The 21,341-nt window shown below is 37.8% G+C and overlaps 1 protein-coding gene across 6 annotated transcripts in view; it reads right to left on the reverse strand.

Annotated features, from left to right (window-relative positions):
* LOC133655358 (tyrosine-protein phosphatase non-receptor type 13-like) overlaps positions 1 to 21,341 on the reverse strand; it is a 30,982-nt gene that overhangs the window by 4,632 nt on the left and 5,009 nt on the right. For 2 of the 6 annotated variants that reach the window (XM_062055428.1, XM_062055426.1), the window contains exons 17-29: positions 21,236 to 21,336; positions 16,166 to 16,246; positions 15,917 to 16,024; positions 15,650 to 15,766; positions 13,632 to 13,813; positions 13,370 to 13,468; positions 12,208 to 12,301; positions 9,738 to 9,823; positions 8,130 to 8,322; positions 3,109 to 3,323; positions 1,266 to 1,332; positions 1,060 to 1,193; positions 624 to 702 (exon numbers count right to left, since the gene is read on the reverse strand). In XM_062055428.1, the coding sequence (XP_061911412.1) occupies positions 1,156 to 1,193; positions 1,266 to 1,332; positions 3,109 to 3,323; positions 8,130 to 8,322; positions 9,738 to 9,823; positions 12,208 to 12,301; positions 13,370 to 13,468; positions 13,632 to 13,813; positions 15,650 to 15,766; positions 15,917 to 16,024; positions 16,166 to 16,246; positions 21,236 to 21,336 (1,381 nt within the window). In that variant the 3' untranslated portion in view covers positions 624 to 702; positions 1,060 to 1,155. Of the gene's footprint in view, positions 1 to 623; positions 703 to 1,059; positions 1,194 to 1,265; positions 1,333 to 3,108; positions 3,324 to 4,323; positions 4,409 to 8,129; positions 8,323 to 9,737; positions 9,824 to 12,207; positions 12,302 to 13,369; positions 13,469 to 13,631; positions 13,814 to 15,649; positions 15,767 to 15,916; positions 16,025 to 16,165; positions 16,247 to 21,235; positions 21,337 to 21,341 lie in introns of those variants that run through there. The other 4 variants (XM_062055429.1, XM_062055427.1, XM_062055431.1 and 1 more) reach the window with 4 other exon arrangements.

Here is a 21,341-nt window from a genome sequence, read left to right on the forward strand (position 1 = left end):
CCCCGCTACCACCAAACCCCGCCACCCCTTCTTTGTACTTTGTAAACACTTTAAGTTTGAAGAGTTTCTTGAAGTGGATCATATTAGTACATTGTTTGATTGCTTTACTTAATCCATTCCATAATTTAATTCCACATACTGATATACTGAAGGTCTTAAGTGTTGTACGTGCATACAAATGTTTTAAATTAAAATTTTCTCTAAGATTATATTTCTCCTCTTTTTTTGAGAATAATTGTTGTATATTCTTGGGTAGCAGGTTATAGTTTGCTTTGTGTATAATTTTTGCTGTTTGCAAATTCACTTTGTAGTGGAATTTCGGTATTTTTGATTCAATAAATAAAGGGTTTGTATGTTCTCTAAATCCAACATTATGTATTAATCTAACTGATCTTTTTTGTAACACCATTAATGAATGAAGTGTACTTTTGTAGTTAGTTATGGAATGTAGGTCACATGCTCGGGGCAGAGAGAGGGCGGGATATAATATTGGCAGGACGTTCAAGTTAGCGTCCTCAAAGCATACGCATAACTGTGGCAAACAATCACTTTAATTATGATTCCTAATGTTAAACCCCACCAATTCCACACAAGGATTGAGCAAGGATGTATTGTACATTTACCTGAATTCTTCTTTCCACAAACCCGCCAATAGTTGTATGTCTGCAGCAGTCACAGGTTCATCTTAGTTTGTTTAGTACACTGGTAAAACACAGATGCAAAAATACCTAAATTAATTGAACAAAACCTTACATGCCTACATGTTTAAAAATATAGCCAAGGCTTCTGTGGTTTATCCACTATACAGTGCTCAATACCGGGGTGGAGCGGAATATACATCAGGTCAGGAAAAAACACAGAGGCTATTTCATCCCTACAAGCCTGTTTCGCAGGTTTCCCTGCTCGTCAGGGGATTTTATTGTATTATTTTTGTTTAGAAATATTTATTTGTTATTGGGAAATCAGTGTAGGCCTCAATCAAAAAAAACTAAACCTTCTTCTAATCCCTTAATGCCCTGAACTCCAGCTGTTTGGTTATCATGTGGACACGTCACTGACCTGCTGTCATTCAGCAGACGGGTCTTTGTATCCCTGTTAGCATGCCATGTGTTGCCAGGAAGCAAAGCCCTGCCTCCGAATGTCGTCTTGTATTGCTCATGTTCCTGTGAGCTGATGGATGGAGGGAAGGGTCCCTGGAGAAAACACAATGTGTAAAAATACAGCAAGACTATGTCCAAGTTTGTCAGGAAATGGGTGAGTGTTACCTGGTGAAGGCCGACATAACGTCAGCCGGACCTCAGGTTGGGAAGTTTTGAACAGCTTTAGCACATTCTGGAGGACAAAAATAGAAAGAGTACATTATTTGGCAAAATAATAGTATGTTTGGTGCCTCCCCTACTAGTGATTGGGTACTTTTTACATTTGAACCAAAACGGTACCAATTCCCGGTACCTGGGTATCGGACAGTACACAACAGTACCAAGTTTCGGTAGTTTGTGTGTATGTTCATCTGTTAATGAATGTTAATTTGTGTAAAAATAAAAGGCCATTTTTTCCCAATAATCCCTGAGTTCACAATGACAACTGTGCTGTCCAATTGTTGTATCTTGTTTTCTTACACTTCTGAGTCTCATTTGCAAGTATGCATTCATTTAATTTTGTTCTTGGTGTGCTGCCATAGTCAGGAAGTAGTCTTTGCCATCACGTTGAAGGTGCCAGTCTTGTCTTTAAATGAGCCCTAAAAATTGTTTATACTCTAAGGCAGGAGTCCCCATACTTTTTGACTAGCGGGCCGCATTGGGTTAAAACAATTTGGCCGAGGGCCGGGCTGTTTATATATATATATATATATATTCCTCACGCACTAATTGACTGAAAGAGTGCGCACTTGCCGCTGATGAGGTCACGTTATTGATGGGAAAAGGCATTTTTAGACAATATGATTTGCCTGAGCGGCTAAGAGACACAGAGAGTAACAAGCAGTAGAAAATTGATTAGAAAGGACATATTTAAAAAAAAAAAAATTAAAACAAAAATATATATATATTTTTTTTAACTTGGTACTTTCCGCCAGCCAGATTTTAAAGAAAATGAACAAGATTAAAAAATGCGAGCACACACTAAAATGCTTCAACTGAAATAGTTTTAATCAGCCCCATAAGTCATCCAGCAGACAACAAACTATAAAAGGAAATTGCTGAATACACGATATGGCCATTCATAATGTTGACACACACACGTAGGACGCAGGATTGTCGTCCGTCTTTGCATCCTGCAGCCGTGTGTGGAACTGTCAGTTTGCACTTTTAACACGTGCTAAATAAAACCCTAAATAGTGCTGGCAAAACAGTGATAAGTGTTAATAAATCACATTGTGCATGCTAAATAATAATTATTGCATTTTCTCCTCCCAGTATTGTGGGTGTTTTGATGATCAGCATACATTTTGGATATTAATGAAGACAGAGACGCAAAATGGATTACACGCCTAATTTTGCTCACTTTGCACACGTTTAGTAGATCAGCTTTGCGTGTGCCATCAGGTTTGCACGTGTTTTAGCACAGGCAAACCTTTAATAAATCAGGCCCTAAGTGCTGTACTTCTTACACACAAACTGTTTGATCGCAACATGCATTTTAGTTAAGTTTTGATTGCCAAATTTGTAGGTGTTGAAATCGTTACGTAAAATCGCCAATGCTAATTGATAGCATGTACATGGCGTTTGCAATGGTAATTAGCATCGAACTCGCTTGAAAAGTGGATGGAGCCTTACTTTTAGGCACTTTCTATCAGGCATGCTAGCTTAGTTGACATGGAAAATAGCAACATGAACTCGAGACAAAAAAACACCTGTTTGCCCATTAAGTGCTTGAGTTTGCAACCGGAACTCACTGACGTCAAGTGCAAGAAAGGTATCGACAATCGATACCATTTGATTACGTGAATCAGTAATTCCTTTGTACTGAATTCGGTTGGTATCAATAAAAAAACTAATCATATATCCACCCCAAAAAAATTGAATTTCAGATTTTTTCACCTGATAGTTGCTGAGACAAACCACCTGGATGATAACATCCGGGAGAGCTGTAATAGTCTAATCCACATACCGGATAAGACAAGTCTTTGAGCGACTGGCCGTCGATGGCCAAGAGTACATCTCCCTCATCGATCCTGCCACTCAACTGGGCCGGCTGGTCGGGGAAAAGCTGCTTTATCCGGATCAGACTGCCAAAGTCCGGAATGGGCGGGTCCAGCTCACACATAACGAAGCTAAAGCCCAGACCGTTGGCGCTCTTAGTCAAGGTCACTTCCTGTGTGTTGTCTGAAGAGAATGACAGACAGTTCTCATTCTTAGTGCGTCAAACTGAACAAGACTACAGATCCAATTAGGATATACAGTCGTGGTCAAAAGTTAACATACACTTGTAAATAACATACAGTCGTGGTCAAAAGTTTACATACACTTGTAAAGAACATAATCTCATGGCTGTCTTGAGTTTCCAATAATTTCTACAACTCTTATTTTTTTGTGATAGAGTGATTGGACCACATACTTTTTGGTCACAAAAAACATTCATGAAGTTTGGTTATTTTATGAATTTATTATGGGTCTACTGAAAATGTGACCAAATCTGCTGGGTCAAAAGTATACATACAGCAATGTTAATATTTGGTTAGATGTCCCTTGGCAAGTTTCACTGCAATAAGGCGCTTTTGGTAGCCATCCAGAAGCTTCTGGCAAGCTTCTGGTTGAATTTTTGACCACTCCTCTTGACAAAATTGGTGCAGTTCAGCTAAATGTGTTGGTTTTCTGACATGGACTTGTTTCTACAGCATTGTCAACACGTTTAAATCAGGACTTTGAGAAGGCCATTCTAAAACCTTAATTTTAGCCTGATTTAGCCATTCCTTTACAACGTTTGACCTGTGTTTGGGGTCATTGTCCTGTTAATACACTCAACTTCGCCCAAGACCCAACCTCCGGGCTGATGATTTTAGGTTGGCTTCACCTTTTCTCCTCCAAACATATTGCTGGGTATTGTGGCCAAACAGCTCAATTTTTGTTTCATCTGACATCACATGGACAAAGATAAGACCATCTGGAGGAAAGTTCTGTGGTCAGATGAAACACAAATTGAGCTGTTTGGCCACAATACCCAGCAATATGTTTGGAGGAGAAAAGGTGAGGCCTTTAATCCCAGGGACACCAGGCCTACCGTCAAGCATGGTGGTGTTGTATTATGCTGTATTACTACCATTTTGCTGCCAATGGAACTGGTGCTTTACAGAGAGTAAATGGGACAATGAAAAAGGAGGATTACCTCCAAATTCTTCAGGACAACCTAAAATCATCAGCCTGGAGGTTGGGTCTTGGGCACAGCTGGGTGTTCCAACAGGACAATGACCCTAAACACACGTTCAAAAGTGGTAAAGGAATGGCTAAATCAGGCTAGAATTAAGGTTTTAGAATGGCCTTCCCAAAGTCCTGACTTAAACGCAGTGTTGGGTTAGTTACTGAAAACCAGTAACTAGTTACAGTTACTAGTTACTTTATTTTAAAAGTAATTCAGTTACTAACTCAGTTACTTACACCAAAAAGTAATGCATTACTGTGAAAAGTAACTATTTAGTTACTTTTTTTTCTTCTTCTTTTTAAAAAAAAAAGTTCCCATTAATGCCCTTTTAGCCTTCATTTCAGTACTGTTATTGCACCGGAGAATACTACAATGTGTTGATCAACTTGACATGCATTTGCATCACTGAACTCTGCTAAGCAATGTGGTCTACATACAACACACAAAGACAAAGATATGTTTCAAAGGGCCAATTTATTTCAGGCCAGAACAAATTGACAAAACTATTTTAAATAGCTGCAACATAACATACATAAGTAACAAACAGCATATTAACACCTATGCTGTAAACCTGGCTTCACCTAAGGAAGGCACACGTGACATACACAAAGCCTAACCAGGCAGACTTGAATTGTTGTTTTGATCCAAGACACAACTTGCATTTAACTAAAATGTTCTTTTCTTTGTGCTCGACAAAAGAAAAGAAGTGAGAATATCTCATACTTGCCAACCCTCCCGAATTTCAGTGCCTCTCCCCGGGACAACCATTCTCCCGAATTTCTCCCGATTTCCAGCCGGACTTAAGGCACGCCCCCTCCAGGTCCGTGCGGACCTGAGTGAGGACAGCCTGTCGTCACGTCCGCTTGGCCAACCAAAAAGTAACCACAGAACACTATTGTTCTGTGGTTACTTTTTGGTTGGTCAACGGTTTACGTTGTATTGCACAACGTAAACCGTTTATACACACAGAAACATGTTGAAGCATATACTACTTCAGGGTACACCTGATTTTGAGTAGATCACCAAAGGGTCAAATAATATGTAATGTAACCCTTTGTATTCTGTAACTGTTGGTCATATATTTCTCAATATTTTTTTCTGGGAAAAAAAGGAATTTGTATGTGTGTATTTTTATTTTATTTTAAAAATATATTTAAAATATAATACTGTACAATTATTATAATAATGGATTAGAAATGCATATTCAATTTTACTCTTTCTCCTAAACTAAGCCCAAATTTTACTTTCAGTATTTTTCAGAAAAAAGAAACAAGAGTTTATATATGTGTAGTTGTTTTTTTAAAAAAATTTAAAAATCTAAAAAATTACTATATTTTTAATTTGCTAAACCCAACCAAGTTTTAACTTACAATATGTTCCCTGAAAAAGAAACTGTTTTTTATATGATGTATAAACCCAAATATAACTTTTAATATTTTCTTTGACAAAATACATAAAACATATGTAAATTATTATTACGAGTTGAGTGTCTCAAAGTGCTAGAGGAATTTAATCTTACTAACTTATTATATGCACATCTAATTATATTTTTAACAATATAAATGTTTGTTAAACTAAACACAAATTTAACTTACACTATATCTCAGAAAGAGTTTTTATGTATGCAGTTATTTTTCCTTTTTAATAAGAAATGTAAAATAGTACTAATGCATACTTTATCCTACACTTTTGCTAAACTAAAACCAAATTTAACTTGCAATATTTTCTTTAAAAAATGAACTTTTTATGCATAGATGTTTTTTCATTTTAAAAACATATGTAAAACAATGCCATATCCATATTTAGTAATTTAGTTGTTTTGCTAAACTAATCCTAAACTTGACTTTTAATATGTTTTCAGAAAGAGAAAGAGTAGTATTGATATATGCAGTTGTTTTTTTGTTTTTTTTAAGGAAATATGCAGTACGTAACATTGTATTATATTTTTATTTTGCTAAACTCAAACCACATTTAACTTTCAATATTTTATCTGAAAAAGAAACAGTTTTTTTTGTGTAGTTTTTTTTAATACAAATATATTTTAAATAATAATAATATATGTATATTTAATCCAACTTTGTTGTTAAACTCAACCCAAATTTAACTTTCAATATTTTGTCTTTGTTTGATTTAAAACAAATGTAAAATACTTAATCCATATTTAATTTACTTTTTTTTGCTAAACTAAACACACATTCATCTTTTAATATTTTTACTAAAAAACAGTGTTTTGCATGTATTTTTGATGTTAATGACATATAAAAATACTATATTCATATTTCGATCTACTTTTTTTGCTAAAATAAAACCAAATTTAACTTTAAACATTTACTCTTTTTTTGTAAGTGTAGTTGTTGTTTTGTTTTTTTATCTTAAAAACATGTAAAATATGACTAAAAGATTAAGATTAAGATTAAAGATTAAAGTACCAATGATTGTCACACACACACTAGATGTGGTGAAATTTGTCCTCTGCGTTTGACCCATCCCCTTGGGGAGCAGTGGGCAGCAGCGGCGCCGCGCCCGGGAATCATTTTGGTGATTTAACCCCCAACTCCAACCCTTGATGCTGAGTGCCAACATATTTCATTCAACTTCTTGCTAAACGACGCCCAATAAGTTTCAATATTTTCTCTGGGGGAAAAAATACATAATTTTTATGTGTGTAGTTGTTTTAGTTTTTAAAAATATATATAAAATAATACAATATGCAAATTTAATACTACTTTTTTTTTCTAAACTAAACCCAAATTCAACTTTAATTTTTTTTCTGAAAAAAAAACAAAATTTTTCGTTTGTACTTGTTTTTGTTTTTTAAAACATATTTAAAATGATACTATTAGAATGGCGCTAAAAAGCGCTTAAAATGTTATCAGTATCATTATTTGTATAATTACAATATTCATGTTTAATTCTACTTTTTTGCTAATACCAAATTTAAATGTCAGTCATTTATGTGTGCAGTGGTTTTTTGTTTTAAAAGCAAATGTAAAACAATACTATATGCATGTTCAATTCTACTTTTTTGCTAAACAAAACCCAAATTCAACTTTCAGTATTTTCCCTAAAAAGAAAGAGTTTCTTATGTGTGTAGTTGTTTTTGATATTCCAAACATATGTAAAATAAAATCATATGCACATTTAAAATAAGTGATGTGCATTCTGCATGATATTGTCCACCTGCAACAGGCTGAAATTAACTTTTGGGTAGAATCTGACACAATTTTCATTTTATGTCCTGTCCCTATTTTAAATATAAATACATTTTAATATGAAAAAGTAACCACTACAATCCCATATCATGTATATCTTGATGTTTGAGTGAAGACGTACATACAATATTACAAAATTCAAAATAAAGAAATCATTACTTGTGTGTCCTTCCAGCTTTTGGAGACACAATAAAAACAAAGAATAAGAAAATCATTACTCAGTCAGTAAGTAGTTAACAGATTAATAACTAAATTGGCCTCAATTAACTACAAATGTTATGTAATGTAATGTAATCTTCCCATGGTCCTGTATGGGAAGTTAGGTGGACAAGGAGGATGATAAGGGAGGGATAAGAAGAGGAAAGTCAGGGTCAGAAAGGAAGCTCAGGAGGGGGAAGTGTGTGAAAGTTCATCTTTGTGCAGTCACCCAGTTTACTACATAGAGAAAGTGACTTTCTTTAAGGCAGAATGTCGATCTGCATTTAGACCAGTTTTTTGGTAGATTGTTGTACAAGTGCCGTATCACTGTGAGTGTGTGCAAGACCTTTTAGGGATCCGTACCATCAGTGACAAAATTGTAGTTGCTGGGCTGCTCACAGAAAGCATGTGAAGGGTTGTTGATAGACGAGAAGCTGTTGATCCTCTGCTGCCTGGTATCAATGTTGTGAGTGGACACACTGCTGGTGTCAGTGTAGGCACCCAGAGACCCCCTGGGGAATGTCATGGGCCCCCTCTCCACAACCAAAGTCACCACCTGCGTGATGGAAGAGGATGGTTTCAGTCCTCTAATCCAGGGGTTCTCAAACTTTGTTCACCAAGTACCACCTTAGAAAACACGTGGCTCTCCGAGTACCACCATAATCACCAACATTAAAATACAGTAGCGTAGTAGGCCCAAGTATTAATTGAAATCAAGGCAGACGTTTTTTTTAACAAGTATAACTATTATTGTTGACTACTGTAACATTACACAGTTTGAGCCGTAACACTGTGTTTGAATATTTATTTAAGGGATTTTTTAGTGTACGACTAGGTGGAGCCCGGGTATCACCACAGTCAGAGTCGTGTACAAAGAGTATGGCCAACTAAACAACAGGCGCCATGACTGCTACCAAGGACATGTGCGGCTGTGCTTGGATGCATGCAATTTCTGTTTCGACGTTATATTTTCTGATGAAATAAGCCAAAATAATACAACTACGTATAGTTCTAAACATACTCCAGCTCATAAACTTACAATAAAACATGCTTTTATTTCGTTAAAGTATAATTTTCCGGCTGTATTTGACGAACTCTGCTGCTGCATTCCTGCAATGTTTCATGACCAGCAGGCTTTAAACACACACCCGACGGTGAAGTAAGCATAAAAAAAAAAATACACAGAACAACCAAAAAATAACTTGTTACCCTCATTTTGCCAAAATCTTCATTAGCTTTGGACCAACAATCATGGAGAAATGGTGACTTTTGTGTGAAGTATGTCAACTGTGGTGGCTGCCTCCAATGTATTTGTAATCACTGAATGTATAACTCATTATGTATTATTACAACTAATCTTTGTTTTTTGTAATATGCTAAGTGAATAGATGTACTTTTGTAATTATTTCCCCATATTTCTGCACAACAACTCAGATATGGGAACACCAGTGAGCAGTAGAGAATAGGTCCAGAAAATATTTTGCTTAATTCATTATTGACGTGTTTCTTGCCGCTTTATGTTGTATATTTTTTATGGGATTTTCAATACAATTTTTCTCATTTATTATTACACCCAAGATTTGGCTTAGTTTACTCTTACAATGTCCGTCTATTTGTATTTGTGTTTGACTTTCTCTTTTTTTTTTTACCATAGTGCATTATTTTAGTTTTAATGAGATTCTAAGATAGTGTTTTTTTTCTCAAATCATCTCTTAAATGTATTTATTTCTTCTGTTATGCTGCACAACAGGGCATTAATACACATCGAAAAACTAACGAGGAAGTGCCGCAAACACATAGCCTCAGCTCAAAATTGGTAGCATTTATGACGCCCTGTAGTCACGTGAGTGCCTTTTGACCAATCATCGAGGAGATCGCCTGAAATCGAGTTGGCCATACTCTTTATAAACACGACTCTGACCACTGTTTGAGAATCACTACTCTATTCCTAGAATGATTGTTCACATTTACCTCCCTGGTTTTCCTCAGACACTCCACCGCTTGTTCGTAGGTGATGCTCTGAAAACTGATCCCATCAACTTCTAAAAGCCTGTCACCTGTCAGTCAGAACAGAGGAGTCATGTCAACATTTCCACTTGCAGTGGTAGGTAGCAGTGAGAAGATGCAAGTTTAAAAGTTTAAATAGTGCAACATTTTGAACTTTCTTTGTGAGAGTTATTTGGTTCTCTGATATACTTTGACAGTTGTCAAGTGTATCAATATTGGACGATATTGACTGAGCTCTAGGCTTCTGCAGGGGCATCTTGCTGCAAAACGACTACTATGGTGAAATTGTTGTCTTTTTTTAGCCAATTTTTGACAATTATTTTTTGCTTCTCTTACACCAAGGCCAAATCCGCCCTGGAAATGACACCACACTGGGCTGGCCCTCCAGTTGAATTCAAAACTAGCCAGACAAACATTTTTGCAGCAAATTTCTAAAAACACTACAGTGGTCCTGTTGTTTAGAGGAATGTGGACCACTGTAAACACAATGGCAGATCCTTGCATTGACATTTTAACCTTGTAAGCAAACATAGAACACTGCGGTCCAAACTTGTGATTCACATAATTGAGCCGTTCCTCAAAGTACCCTTTTAAGTCCTGTCTTTTTTTGGCAGTTACACATTTTTTTATGTAACAAAGGTGTTGCTGTAGCGTGTTTACTTCAAATGCATTCAGTAGTCATTTTTGGTATACTAGGGGTGTTCTTCAAGGTTCCATTTTAGGTCCTCTCTTTTTCACAATTCTATTCAAATTGTGATCCACAAGTTCAGTTCAAAAAACTTGTGACAGACTCACATTTTTGCAGCAGATTCTTAATAACACTAACTAGAGTGCTGTCATAGAGACGATATTTGACTAGCTTTTTGCAGAAGGTCCTTAAAAACAGCTGAGCGCTCCTGTAACTCTGAATAAATAATAAATTCAATAAAATCAAATGTCCACTGTAGAGGACATTGGTTCTTCGGACTATACAAAATAAGACTAATAGTCTGGCCCCCGGGTCCTTAACTTTCTGGAATTGTGGCCCCCAAAACAATTTAGTTGAAAATGTCTGTTTCACTCCAAATCGAATTATTTAAAAAGTACCAGTTGAAAACATCTTCTAGGTCAATCAGATTATGGGAATTAATGTTAACCCAATATCTCCATTGAGCCCCATTATAACCACCATTTTTAATTATAAATTAATTACACAATCGAACATTTTTAAATTTCAGGGTTTAAAATCAAAAGCTTCCCCCAAAAGAGCACAATTTTAACAAGTAACATACCTTTTAAAAAAAGAAAAAAATGCTTTTAGATTATAAATATTGTATAAAAACAATACAATAGAATGTACTACTAACAACTACAGTAGTTTGAGAGCTGACTTCTATGGTATCTCCTTAGAGCTGCTTCTCCGTCAAACACACCATCAGCAGCTTTTCCATATTTTCATGGATGAATGTCTGCCATTTGGATATTATTTTAACATTTTTAGCTGGCGTTAAACTCCTTCTGCTTCAGTATGGTGCAGACTAGCAGTCATACGCTGGAATTGCTTCGCAAACTCTTGATCATCAAACAACAAGCTTAAGCTTACATGAACTCAACGTCAAATTTGAGGACGCACATCGCGGTAAGTAACGTTAGTAGATATTTTGGCTGTCACCGTAGGCTGATGTTAGCTTCCCTGCTATGAATCACTGTCAAATGTACATCGTGTGGGGACATTTATTAACGCACTGCAGCCTCATAGAGAGACATACACACACACGCACCCACACACGCATGCATAGAAAAACCAATCAGAAGTGCACAGTGTGTTCCCAAATGCAGCCCACACCTATCAGTTTATGGTTTGCGTAAAGGCTAACTTGTTATTTTCCTTTGTAATCTCTGCTTACTGAGCCTATGGTGCCGTTAAGTTATTGTGGCTCAATTTGCCTTAATTTATGTTAATGTATTATTATTTAATATATATTATTGTTTTAGTTGCTTAAGAGATATTCCTGGCTCTGAATTTGCTCATTGCTATTTTTATGTTTTTGTGCATTATTTGTTGCCGTCATCATTAAACAAACAGGTTACTCACCAGTTACTCAGTACTTGAGTAGTTTTTTCACAACATACTTTTTACTTTTACTCAAGTAAATATTTGGGTGACTACTCCTTACTTTTACTTGAGTAATAAATCTCTAAAGTAACAGTCCTCTTACTTGAGTACAATTTATGGCTACTTTACCCACCTCTGTTCATGAGTGAGCCCTTTAACATGCATGCACGTGCCCTACAGTATGTTTTTACATACTACATCTGTCATTATTAGAACATTATGAGTGGCCAAAACAGTTTTTAGTCTCATGCATGGACCAAATAACTCTGAAGTCAAAAACACAACAAGATAGCAAATGTGAAATTCAGTATTAGGCGTTATTTATTATCTCAGCTATACCTGCATGTATGCGTCCGTCCTTCTCAGCAGACCCTCCTGGAATGAGGTTCTTGATGGACATTCCCCCATTAGGATGGCCAGCGTTGCCACCACCCTGAATGACATTGTGTTTTATTTTAGGCATTAATGTTACATGACTTAAAATACTTTTACGTATTATTCATAGTTGGGTACAACACAGCTTTGCATGTGCGACAAGAACAACCTTCCCTCTCTCTAATCCTGTCAGAGCACAAATGTTAATGAGATTGAGTCCGGTAGACTTTGTAACACCACACTCATTTCCTCATAGACTAAAAGCACCGTTGTCAAACTCAAGGCTCGCCATGTCATTTTATACAGCACGCGAAAGCCTGGAAATAATATGCATCAATAAAATACCTTATCTTTATTTACTACAGTAAATGTGTATGTTCTTTCCATGTTGACAGAAAAATATACTGTTTGTAACTGTATATATTTTCACTCTTTAATATTATCGAATAATGGAAAAAATACCATATTATTATACATTCCAAATTGTATGTTTTTGTTTTTTTTAAAAAGACAGCAACAAATATCTGCTGGACTTATGAATTCAAGGCAAAATATCCATCAAATTGTACACTGTAAAAAATGACAAAAGCTTTTACTGGCAGCTCAGTCACCAGAATTGTATTGTAAAAAAAACTGTGGTATCGTTTCATTTACACAAATACACTGTAGAAACAACAACCATAGATTTTATAGAAAAAATAAAATGGCAGCTCGGTCGCCAGAATTTTATGATTAAAAAAAACAAAAAACAGTTGTGCCTTTTTTTTCATTCACAATAATACGCCGTAAAAACTACTGTATGTCATGACCCTCCATGACAGTTTTGGCCTTATCTACCTTAACTTGGTAATATTTCCCTTCCAGCGGTCTTGTTTCCACTTCCGAAATTTTGGACGCTGACGGGACGGATACGGCCCGCGGGCCATAGTTTGGGGACCTCTGGTCTAGCCTATTTAATTGCTTTAAACAGAAGATACACTAGATTGCCAAAGCAGAGCAAGCTAGCCCTCCTTAACCGATGTACTATATTTTGATTGGGAAAGCCTTGTAAACTTGACATGCACAGAATATTGACGTACAGTACTACTATGTTTGACATCAAGCCACCAACTAGTAACATACTCACAGTGATGCTGATTCCCAGACTTCCTGATAGCTTCTTGAGCTTCACAGTGATCTCCTCTGGCCTCTCGCAGTTCATAGAGGAAGAAAGCATGCATCCATCCTTGAATTAATGACCAAAATATTTCATCCATCCATGCAACAAGAGAGCTCATCATTCTGTGCTTTACAATCATGGTACAAAAGCAGCCACATACCTGGCATTAACATTTGTAAAAGTACTCGTTTATAAAAAATAAAAAAAACACCTGCAAGGTTGGTCATACCTGCGCGTTAAGAACACGGACTTCTTGGGGGATGTGTAGCCTATTGCTGGTCTTTGGCTCCATCATGACCGAGACGATCTCATCCAGGCTGTCCTCCCCCGATTGTCCGAATGCCATCAGTGTGCTTTGTGACTCGTAATTCCTCAATGCAGAAGGCCGTGCAGTGTTTGGAGTTTGGGGTACTGAGAATAAACGTGAAAAAAACTAGTCGGAAAGACAATTTTCACGTGAAGTTGAGGTGTTTGTACGTGTATGTATCGAGTCGATAAACAGTTCAGTGTTACGAGTATTATTATTTTAATAATAAAATAATTTAGCGATTAGTTTGTTTAAGTAATTGAGTAATCGGATAAAAGGCACTTAATATATTCAATATGTGTTTTAGGGACCATTGTTGAAATAAAAATGTTTTCGCCTTGCCATAACCGTTTAAAAAAAAAAAAAAAATGCGCATCAACATTGAAATTGCACTTTTAACATGTGCGCATTAATAAAAACGATAAAAACGCACCCCATCGCAGCAGCTGTGCGGAAACTTTGTCCGCGTATATAAAGTTCCGGGCACTCCATGCTGCCTCTGATTTTATCTATTTTTATTAGTGACATTCCATCCATCCATCCATTTTCTACCACTTGTCCCTTTCGGGGTCGCGGGAGGTGCTGGAGCCTATCTCAGCTGCATTCGGGCGGTAGGCGGGGTACACCCCGGACAAGTCGCCACCTCATCGCAGGGCCAACACAGATAGACGGACAACATTCACACTCACATTCACACACTAGGGCCAATTTAGTGTTGCCAATCAACCTATTCCCAGGTGCATGTTTTTTGGAGGTGGGAGGAAGCCGGAGTACCCGGAGGGAACCCACGCAGTCACGGGGAGAACATGCAAGCTCCACACAGAAAGATCCCGAGCCCGGGATTGAACTCAGGACTACTCAGGACCTTCGTATTGTGAGGCACATGCACTAACCCCTGTACCAGCATGCTGCCCATTAGTGACACTCATTAAACGATTAATAAAGCAACATAATATGAATTAAAGCTTTTTTGTAATCAAATGAATCGATATAATTGATTAATCGTTGCATTCGGAGTTACGAGCGCACTCCCATAAATTATAAATACCACAGTCGGGGAGGGATTCATATGGCCCTATTCCTGGGCGGAAGAGGGGGGGTTAAATCATTTTGCAAAGCAGTCTGCTGAAAATTATGGAAAGAATCCCTTTACATAGCGACTGACGCTGTTGTCAAAGTTGGAATTCCCCCAAAATGTATTTCAAGATAATCAACACTTAACTGCCATCTGGCGGCTAAAGAGGATAGTGCACGTTTCATGTGTCAGGTAAACTGTGATGAATGGGGCCATATGAATCTCCTTCCTACTGTATACAAAAGGAAAAAGATAATTAGTTCTGTGCGTGCGGTGGAAGAATGTGTAGGCGGAGTTATACGCAATAGCGCTGGTTACACTGAGGAAGGACAACATCTCTTTCGGGCTCAGTGCACCAAACTAAAGGAAATTACATGAAAGTAAGTAACTAATACAAAAAAGCAAAACATTAAGATTTAGGTATCGTAAAATGTAGAAGAGTCGATGCATGACATGTCATTAAGAGTAGAGATGATGTCTTTGAACATGTGAAAGAATCTTCTAGGATGAAATGCACAGTGATAACTAAGCAATATAGTGTTCTCATTACTGACACTTCCTTCCTCCTCAAGAACAAATGTCAACCATATGGAAAAGAGTAAGGAATTCTTCACTTTTTTATGATTTTTTTCATTTTGTTTCTTGTATTTATCTTTCCATTATTGTAATGTATATGGCGAAAGAGTGACTTTGGTGTTAATTTAGGCGTAATTTAGATAAAGGTTCTGACTTACACTGAAACTCGACTTGTATTCAATTGTTGAAACGGAACGTGTTTATCACCGGAGGACCACCCGTATGCAAATTAGTCAACAGGGCTGCAACCACCACACAAAACATGGACACACAGACACACACAGAGCACCTTTTGGCTGCGAGATAATGAGCTGCACCTCCTCCGGGCTGCTCTGCATGACCTCCGCTGCCTCGCTGAAGGTGGCGCCCTCCAAGCTGATGTGGTTCAGAGAGATCAGGCGACCGCCTAGGGGCAAAGGTCACCAAAATGTTATTTTCTACGTTAAGCTTGCAATAGCTGTTTTGTTTTATGACCAAACAAAATCATAAGAACAAGATGTGTTTGAAGCAATTCAATTCATATTTTAGGATGATGAGAAAAACATTTCAGATATACCTGGCCGTATATGTCCGTCCTTATCAGCGGGTCCCCCGGGTAACACAGATGCAATGAAAATGCCCAGGTCGTAACGCCCCACTGTGTCCTCTCCCACAATCACTATACCTTCATGGATACACACCACAGTTTTGGTTTAAAAAGCATGCAATGGCTTTTACTTTATCATCATTAACTGTATTTAATTTGTAAACTGAAGTATGTTGTATTTAACCATTTGCCGTTATTAAGTGTATTGTAAAATCTTACCCAGCCCAAGCTTTGGGTCTTTCTTTAGAGAGATGCATATAACTTCTCTTTCTGATGATGACCCCTGTTTAGTTAGCGTTTCTGTGAGATAGACATAAAAATAAATGCACGCTAATCCAGTACAAGCTAATTTAGAATCACTGGAAGCCAAGTTTTATTGGTTAAACGTTAAAATCCTGCACATACTGGGTGTCACATATATTGTACATACAAATACACATTTATACTTACATACACACAATTATTCATACATATATACATACATACGCGCACACATAGGTACCTATGCTCCCACATACATACACAAATACAGTACATTCCTACACACTCAAAGTTCATACATCCACACGCACATTCACTGTACAAACATACATATACACATACTGTACATATACATGTACATGGTATACATACATGCATAAAATCACGTTTCATCAAACATATATTAACGTTGTTGCCCTAGGGGAAACTGGGTAACACATGGCACACTGACAGTTTATTTTTTCCATAAAATCTATGGTTGTTGGCTGGGCCAAACACTGCGATTCTAAGTGTACAGCAGCACCATTAGTAAGGAATTTAGCGCTGTATCGCCATGTATAATGTACATGGCGATACAGATGGTCATGATTGATAGTTAGCCTTGTGGACGTGTCAGCAGTGCCTGTGTGAGGTCAGTATGAATGTGTATTAACTTTGGAAAGCCACCCTTAGTTGAGCCAAACAAAACAACTCGCGCAATCCCCAGGATGTCCTATTTTGCGTAAATTGATGCATGTAAAATGTCAAATAATAATACCAAGGTGCTTCATATGAAATGTTACACCAAACTTTTTTCAAGCCCCCTCCTGCTCAGTTACCGGCAAGAATATAATAGCCAACTTCCCTTCACATTGATATCGTAGCACGCAGCATTGATGCACTGACATATGTTGAATACATTTATTACAAATTAGATTTTGTACTAAAAAATTTATCATTGAACAATTTATTTCCCATGAAATTGTCTTATTCGAAAAAAGATTTCAAGTTTGAGTGTAATAGTATAAATAATTTCACCAAATGAAAAAGTGTGAACATTTTATATGGTTTGGGCGGGGGCAACTCTCCAAAAAAAAAAAGTTTGGGCACCCCTGTTCTAAACAGAATAAACAACACACAACTATCGGATAAAGTCGTCTGATGGTGATTATGGACCTCCCATTTGTGAAAAACAACACAACAATACAAAGTATTAATTTCAACAGTCGTCAGTTATGTATTGTTAAAGGGCAACTACACTCTTTTGAGAATTTTGCCTATCGTTCACAATCACGACGACGGATGGATTTTAAAAAAATGCATGCTAACTTGTAAATAAACTAGGGCTGTCAACGTTAACGTGTTAACGCATGTGATTAATAAAAAACATATATTGTGTAACCATAAATTAATGATTAATCGCAGTGTTTGTTTTGACCGGCGCCGGAAGGCAGTGCACATTATGCACACGCAAGTGGGATGATAGTTACAGCGATGTGCTGTGTGCCCACTTTCGCTTCAAGACAAACCTCGATGGAACTTTAGACAAAAAGGAGGTTCCTAGTCAGTATAGCAGCGGACAACTTTCTCAACATCGGCGCACATCTAGTTTAAAATAGCGTCTTAAAGTGCAACATGAAAGTGAGGATGGTGCCGCTTGCATGAATGCTACTTAAATAGGGTTGCTAAACGTCCTTTGATAAATAAACCGTCACGTATTTAGAAACGAAAGTACGCATTCCGTAAGGGAACCTACTTTGTCCAGTATTTTTATTAAGTAAGAGGCCAAGTGGCCTCTTACTTAATAAAAATACTGGACAAAGTAGGAGCACGGTGGAAGAGGGGTTAGTGCGTCTGCTTTACAATACGAAGGGTCCTGGGTTCGATCCTGCGCTCCGGATCTTTCTGTGTGGAGTTTGCATGTTTTCCCCGTGACTGCGTGGGTTCCCTCCTGGTACTCCGGCTTCCCCCCACCTCCAAAGACATGCACCTGGGGATAGGTTGATTGGCAACACTAAATCGGCCCTAGTGTGTGAATGTGAGTGTGAATGTTGTCTGTCTATCTGGGTTGGCCCTGTGATGAGGTGGCTACTTGTCCAGGGTGTACCCCGCCTTCCGCCCGGTTTTAACTGAGATAGGCTCCAGCGCCCCCCGCGACACCGAAGGGAATAAGCGGTAGAAAATGGATGGATGGATGGATGGGTTGGTGCGCCCCATTAAAGAAAAAGGTCAATTGTGTCGTCACACGCCAGTTTTTACACGGTAGTTTCGCCACAGTCGCCAACAGGCACCGAGCAGGAATCTTGTCAGTGCAACAGATAACTAAAGTAAGTGTATAAAAGTTCAAATACAAGTGTTCTGCAGTCTATGGTTGCAATAATCACAATTTTTATGTGAGCGTGTTTGTTTCGTTACTGAGTGCATTTGGTCCAAGGTCCAGCACACGTCGTCATTCAATGAGGATTTTACACATCCAGTTTGCACCCTCCGGTTAGCACAGAGAGGTATGTGGCTTAAAACTATTAGTGGCGTGTCATTTATTCCACATTAATGAGCTATGAGTGATGCTTTTATTTAATGACAAATTACACATAATAGCATTAAAACAATAATCTAATTGAGAGCAGATCTCCTTCATGAATAAAATGCCATTGAAATGTTGCCAATCATATCAGTGAAACAGATATCTCACCTCTCTTTTTGTCACAGTAGTTTTCATAGTGATGACAGTTGGAGACCTGCTCTATCATAAAGATGCATACTGAATGTATTAAGCAGGACAGACTCCTAATAAAGAACGTTTTATTTTTATTTTTATTAAGGAAATATTTCTATTTTAGACAAAAAACAAACAAAAATGTGTACTTAGTTCTTACTATACTTACTGTCACCCAGTTTTGAGCAAATCAATGACTTGCAGTTCAATAAAACATTTAGAAAACGTTCCCCTATGACAGGGGTCGGCAACCCAAAATGTTGAAAGAGCCATATTGGACCAAAAATACAAAAAAAAATCTGTCTGGAGCCGCAAAAAATTAAAAGCCATATTACATGTGTCATGAGATATACATTTAATTAAGATGACTTAAAGGAAACTAAATGAGCTCAAATATAGCTACAAATGAGGCATAATGATGCAATATGTACATATCGCTAGCCTAAATAGCATGTTAGCATCGATTAAATTGCAGGCATGCAGTGACCAAATATGTCTGATTAGCACTCCACACAAGTCAATAACATCAACAAAACTCACCTTTGTGCACAACGTTAAAAGTGTGGTGGACAAAATGAGACAGAAAAAGTGGCATAAAACACGTCCTAGAAAGTCGGAGAAATGTATACATGTAAACAAACTATACGGTGAGTTCAAGGACCGCCAAAATAAGTAGGACAAAACGGCGCTCGCCAAATACTCGAATGAGTGAAGCATATTTAACATAAACAGTGTGATTTATAACAATTAGGGAGGTTTGTGTCATGTTTGTCCTCCTACAGAAACCATACTAAAACAAAAAAATAGATTTTTTTCCCCCTCATCTTTTTCCATTCTTCATACATTTTTGAAAAATCTCCAGAGAGCCACTACGGTGGCGCTAAAGAGCCGCATGCGGCTCTAGAGCCGCGGGTTGCCGACCCCCGCCCTATGACATTCAGGCAATAAAACTGCATTTTTATCAAAAATATTGGGGTATTTTCTTAAGCAAATTTTATTCATGATTAATCACAGTTCTAGAGTGGGATTGATCGGATTTAAAAATTTATCATTTGACAGCCCTAAAATGAACGCTTACAGCGGACCCAATCGGAGGTCCTCTATTCCGCCCAAACAACCCCAAAAAAAAACATTTAAAAAGCTAAAAAGCGCTAGCAATACTCCATTTACAAGGCTGAATATGTGACTTAAATTTTAACCAAGTATTAGTGATATTCTTATTATAAGCGCTAACACAGACACACTATTTATAGCGGTGCCGTGATCACGAGCTTGTGTGTAATGTTTACGTCACCAAGTGGTCAGCCGTTTCTATACTTCCCTGCTCCCTGGAAGTTTATTGTAGATCATAAATCATGCATCTCACCTGGACAGAAGAAGGCTGAGGACGTAGTCCGACAAGTTGGTACATACACTTTGACAGCCAAATTAGACTCGGAAATGGCGAGTACGACACAAAAAGACGCTTGGCTCCACCTCCCTTTTCTTTCTCTAGGATTATGAGTCATATATGAATATCCCATCAGTCTGCATCCTAATGACAGCAGGCATTGTACAGTAAGTGATGTTTATTATGTTTGTTGTCTCTCATAAAGTCTGCAGAGAGCAATAATCAGCAATGTTGTTAAAAAAAGCGAACATCATGATGTGTTTTTTAAATTAATGCACCGCGTATTCCTTTCCAAGTGAAGGAGCAGCGGCTCTACTCCGAGTCTCTCTCGGGTGACTGAACTTCTCACCCTATCTCTAAGGTAGATGCCAGCCACCCTTCTGAGGAAACTCATTTCGGCCGCTTGTATCCGCGATCTTATTCTTTCGGTCATGACCCACTCTTCATGACATTAGGTGAGAGTAGGAATTTGTACTACCATGATTTCTGGACAATAAGATGCTACTTCTTTCCCATGCCTTGAATCTTTCTCTTTTTACAATGCTGCGACTAGTTTATGAATTTTCCCCGGTTCACAACCTTTGTATGCAATCAAATTTGATCCGACCGATGAAATTGCCAAACAAGTCAAGGCGGACCAATGAAATTGTTCATATTAAATCAAACACACTCACACAAATATTTAGTCATCCATTTAGCATGTTATGCACTCACCCTCATCATAGAAAACACACAACAAAATGCACATGACGCAGCCTCAAAGCCAAAGACGATCGACCCGACCATTGACAAACGAAACAGCCGCCGCACATAATGAAAATCCACCACCACTAACGGCCCCGAAAGGCCGGTCCTATTACGTACCTTATTGTCATAAACTAAACTGTGACTGTGACTATGACTATATCTGACGGGAAGGAGAGTCAAATGGTTGGTTGTGTACCTCTGGCTGCTGGGCAGTTAAAGGGGGCTTCGGATCCACTTCTCTGAGAACAGGCCGGGGAACGCATGCCAGTGCTGCTGCGCTGACTACTGGAGCAGGTGCTGAA

This window comes from Entelurus aequoreus, linkage group LG08 (assembly GCF_033978785.1).
Source record: "Entelurus aequoreus isolate RoL-2023_Sb linkage group LG08, RoL_Eaeq_v1.1, whole genome shotgun sequence".
In the NCBI taxonomy this organism is placed as follows: Eukaryota; Metazoa; Chordata; class Actinopteri; order Syngnathiformes; family Syngnathidae; genus Entelurus; species Entelurus aequoreus.